The following is a 4920-nucleotide window of genomic DNA, read 5'->3' as shown; positions in this document are numbered from 1 at the left end:
AACACTGCCAGGGATGGGGCAGCCACAGCTTCTCTGGGCACCCTGTGCCAGCGCCTCAGCACCCTCACAGGGAAGAGCTTCTGTCTTATCACCAACCTGACCCTCCCCTGTTTCAATTTAAACCCATCACCCCTTGTCCTGTCCCTACAGACTCTGATGAAGAGTCCCTCTCCAGCATCCTAACTTTGATACAGAGAGTTTTGCTGCAGCAAAGGGGACAGAGAAGTACCTGACTTTGCAGTACATCTGCCGCCGCTCGATCCAGACGTAGCGCATGCCCTCAAAGAGGTAGTACCGCAGGATGTTCTTCTGAGCACAGAGGACATGAGAACAAGGTGTTACCAGGCCACGAGGGAGAGGAATTACGAGGCAGAGGTGGGAAGGGTCACTGGTGTTACCTCTTCCTTCTCATGGAGCCGGATGGTGTCCCGGCTCTCTTCCTCTTCCGACACACCGATAGCGATGCTGGTCCTGCGGTCCTCCAGCCTGGCCCCGGGGTGATGCTCCAGGCTGTTCGGGATGGAAAACAAGGGTCAGGCCTTCCCCATCCCACCAGCATTGCTATAAATGGCCCCCCGTCCTTGGAAGCCAAATGCAGATATGAACCCCTCCCTGCCCAGCTGCGAGCCCCTCGCCTCGCCCAGATGGGAGCCCAACTGACCTGCCCTCGCCCAGCGCCTCTGTGCACACACGGGTGGTGAAGCACTGTCCAAATTTGTCCTGCAACAAAGGCACAAGGGCTGAGCAGAGGGAATTGGGGAGCTCCCCATTGGATCCCCCCTGCTCCTGCAAACAGGGACAGTGTCCCAGGTAGGGAGTCCCATTCCCAGATGCTGGCTGGGCTGCGGGGACAATAAAGAGAAATGCAAAGCCATGCTGGTGCCTATCGAAGAGGAAAGCAGCAAGGAACATGCCCAAGGACATCCTGGGAATCCAGTAGCAAAGGCCAACCCCAGACCACCCAGAACTTACCCTGATGATGACCCAGTCGGCCTGGCTGAGGGCACAGGGTTTGCACTTCACCTGCACTTCCAGGCTTGGCTTCCAATGGAAGAGGACAAGGAGCAGCCCTGCTGTCAGCACAGAGCCAATGTGGCACAGGGCCACCCGCCACGTCTTGGTCTGGTAGCCCGTGACCTCCTGGAAGAAAAGAGGTGACCTGTATGGGAATGCTTGTTCATAACATAAACTGAAGGTCATTAAGCATCTAAATCCTGCACTGATGAAAGCCCTGAGTCTCCTGGCATGGTTTAACACTGGGCAGGTGACAATAAAGTAACTTTGGGGCTGGAAAACCATTGTTTTGTATCAGTGTTGGACAGGACAAAGAAGAATGGCTTTAACCTGCCAGAGGGGAGATTGAGATGAGCTCTGAGGCAGAAGCTCTTCCCTGGGAGGGTGCTGAGGCGCTGGCACAGGGTGCCCAGAGAAGCTGTGGCTGCCCCATCCCTGGCAGTGTTCAAGGCCAGGTTGGACACAGGGGCTTGGAGCAACCTGCTCTAGTGGAAGGTGTCCCTGCCCGTGGCAGGGGTTGGAGCTGGAGGAGCTTCAAGGTCCTTTCCAACCCAAATCAGGCTGGGGTTCTGTGAGAACACCCCATTTTCATGCCAGCCCAGCACCGCGGTGCCTCCCTCCCCACACCTACCATGCGGGATGTGTTGGTGTCCGTCTGCAGCGTCCCGTATCCCAGCCGCTGGTTCCCCAGCAGCCTGCTGCTGTCTGCAAAGCCAAAGAACAGGGAGGGGGGAAATAAGGAGAGCTGATCCCAGGGGTTATTTAGGAGCTGCCGCGCTGACGGGCTCCTGGCTGCGGCAATGACATCCCTGGATCAATCCCAGAAGGTGGCTGGACTCGGTGTCCCCTCTTCCACCCGTGCTCCCGGCAAAGCTGCTTTGGAAAGGGGGATGCTGTGGGCATGGGGCACCCCAGGACCTCCCAGTCACCCGCCTGTGGCACGTGATGGTCACACGAAAGATGTCAAAGGAGCCCAAGGAGAAAAGCTGGCACGAACCCAGCGGCTCAGCAGCCAGGGGAAGGGAGCGGGGCTGGTCCAGAGCCAGGTCAAATGCAGGGAGAGCTCTCTCAGGCACTTTTCACGCTTGTTTGCTCCTTGTGTTCCTCCCTGCATGGAGGAGATGGCCACAACATCCGTGTTTTCCAGTTTTAAGGATGCCCAGCGTGGCTCAGCACCTCCAGTTCCTGATCCCCAGCCTTGGAGATGGGGATCGCTGGAGGCATCACCATCATCACAGAACGGTTTGGGTTCGAAAGGACCTTAATATTATCCAGTTCCAACCCCCTGCCATGGGCAGGGATTATCCCAGGTGGATTTTAACCATTACCCTCCGTGCCATGAAGCTGAACTTGCTCATTATCCCTATATCCACATGGGATTAAGAGCTGTGGAGTCCCAGCTCTGGGATCTTAAAACAGCAGCAGGGAGATAACACGTGGCACAAACACCAACCCAGGAGCGACTTCCCAGCCTGGGAGCCTGCGGATAATTTCCTGGTTGGGGCAGGTTCTTGTTTCCAGGAGGTCACTGCATTAACGATTTACATGCCGGTTGGAGCTGTGCTGGGAAAACCACCCTGGATGGATGGATTTAAGCTTAAACAATGGAGATTCAGGTTGGATCTAAGGCAGAAGCTCTTCCCTGTGAGGGTGCTGAGGCGCTGGCACAGGGTGCCCACAGAAGCTGTGGCTGCCCCATCCCTGGCAGTGTTCAAGGCCAGCTTGGACACAGGGGCTTGGAGCAACCTGCTCTAGTGGAAGGTGTCCCTGCCCGTGCAGGGGTTGGAGCTGGAGGAGCTTTAAGGTCCCTTCAACCCAAACCAGTCTGGGATTCTATGATCCAAGCACAGCCAAGTCTCCACCTGGACTCTGCTGTTACCAACAGCACTTTAAGACCCTACAAGCAGCAAAGCTTTCGGAGGAGCCACAGCCGGCTCCGTCCTTGCACCATCCCATCCCCGTCGGGTTCCTCACCTCCTGCTCCCATCCCAGCTGCTCCCCAGAACACAGCGAGCGAGAAAGGGCTGTTGCCTCGACTCACCCCACCGGTTGCACCAGCGCAGCCGCCGCAGTTGGGATGGGAAGCGGGGATGGGATCCGTACAGCTGGGAAGCACGTGGGGAGGGGAGGGCAGAGCGCCGGAGCTGCGCCACCAGTTTGAATCCTGGTGCAGAGGCCACACCTCGTGGGCAAACACGGTGCAGGGCACCCACTGCGCCTGTATGGAGAGCCCTGGGACAAGATCCGCTGCTCCCTCTGCTGCTAAATGGGAATCAAGAGGGATGTAACAGCCAGAAGTGGCTGCAAAGGGAAGAGGGGAGCCAGGAACTGGATGCTGGAGAGGGATTCTTCATCAAGGACTATAAGGACAGGACAAGGGGAATGGCTTTAACCTGCCAGAGGGGAGGTTGAGATCCTTGTTGAACTTTGATTCCCACCCAGGTGTGACATTGGAACAGGTTGCCCAGAGAAGCTGTGGCTGCCCCATCTCTGGCAGTGTTCAAGGTTGGGTGGGACTTGGAGTAACCTGCTCTAGTGGAAGGTGTCCCTGCCCGTGGCAGGAGTTGGATCTGGAGGAGCTTTAAGGTCCCTTCCAACCAAAACCATGCTGTGGTTCTGTGATGCCCTCACATTTAGCACATGTCCTGGCATCCTAGCTGAGCTGGAAACCTTGAGACCACACATTTCGTGGCACAGAACACCCCCTGCAAAGCAGCCCCAAGCCCAGGACCATTTGTGAACACCAGTGCTGGTCCTTGCACCAGGATTTGCCCCCAGACGCAGCCTTTCTCCCCAGCAGCACTTACATCCCGAAAGCAGATGTGTGCTGGTTGCAGAGACCTTCTCCACAAGCTCCCTTTGCAGTCTCGACCTTTCTTACAAACACCTTTCTTGAAGCAAACAAACCCCAAGGGGACTTCCAGATCTCCCTCTGCTCTTGTGGTCCCAGCTGGATGCTTCTGAGCAGTTCCATCCATCCATCCATCCATCCATCCATCCATCATTCATTCTTCTCCATCCCTCCAGCCACATGGTGCTATATGGTCAATAGTACAGGGTTGGCAAGGTCAATCTGGGCACTTGGAGACATGGCAAAAGGAAGGAGGGATGGGGAAAGGAGAACAGTTTCTGGGTCACGCAGGGCAAGACGAGGATCTTCCAGAGCAGCCTTCAGCATCCATCCATCCATCCATCCATCCATCATTCATTCTTCTCCATCCCTCCAGCCACATGGTGCTATATGGTCAATAGTACAGGGTTGGCAAGGTCAATCTGGGCACTTGGAGACATGGCAAAAGGAAGGAGGGATGGGGAAAGGAGAACAGTTTCTGGGTCACGCAGGGCAAGACGAGGATCTTCCAGAGCAGCCTTCAGGCTCTCCTCTGGGATGGGAGACGTCATGGGCAGCGGCATGCCCAGACCCAGCGAGGGCTGGGATGAGATGGTGCTGATCCTCCTGCCCTTCCCACCAAGCCAACACAAACTCATCCACATGAGCCAAGCAGTGAGAACACGCTGGAGCCGGAGCAAACGTGTTCTACCAGGAGGTCTGGTCCCACCTGGACCTGGCAGCAGCTGCCAGTGGAAACAGCCCAAGGCTGGAAGAAACAAAAGGAGATGGCTCGATACAAGGCAGGGACATGGAAGAGGGAGATTCAGGCTCTGCTGTCACTGGTAATCCCAGGGGAATCACGCTTGTGCATCCAGTCCTTGAGATGGGTGAGGAAATAAAGTTCTTGTAGGCAAAGTGCTCACCCAGCAGCTCCATCCACCTCAAACTGGTTTCTGTTTGGATTTGCAGGGAATCATAGACTCCTACTATGGTTTGTGCTGGAAGGGAGCTTAAAGCTCTCCCCGCTCCAACCCGCTGCCATGGGCAGGGACACCTTACACTAGAGCAGGGTC

The 4920-nt window shown here is 56.2% G+C and overlaps 1 protein-coding gene across 1 annotated transcript in view; it reads right to left on the bottom strand.

The window, feature by feature from the left end:
- The window catches only part of ATP13A2 (ATPase type 13A2), a gene marked incomplete at its 5' end in the record, with an annotated part of 12116 nt that extends 10397 nt beyond the window's left edge, over positions 1 to 1719 (bottom strand). The window contains 5 exons of the mRNA XM_010022494.1: positions 230 to 309; positions 399 to 510; positions 662 to 720; positions 973 to 1140; positions 1646 to 1719. Of these exons, the coding sequence (XP_010020796.1) occupies positions 230 to 309; positions 399 to 510; positions 662 to 720; positions 973 to 1140; positions 1646 to 1719 (493 nt within the window). The remainder of the gene's footprint in view (positions 1 to 229; positions 310 to 398; positions 511 to 661; positions 721 to 972; positions 1141 to 1645) is intronic.
- Between the last annotated feature and the right edge of the window lie 3201 nt (positions 1720 to 4920).

Source organism: Nestor notabilis, unplaced genomic scaffold (assembly GCF_000696875.1).
Source record: "Nestor notabilis isolate BGI_N333 unplaced genomic scaffold, ASM69687v1 scaffold19809, whole genome shotgun sequence".
Classification (NCBI taxonomy): Eukaryota; Metazoa; Chordata; class Aves; order Psittaciformes; family Psittacidae; genus Nestor; species Nestor notabilis.
Note: the sequence above shows the minus strand (reverse complement) of the source record. Positions and strands in the feature narration are given on the sequence as shown.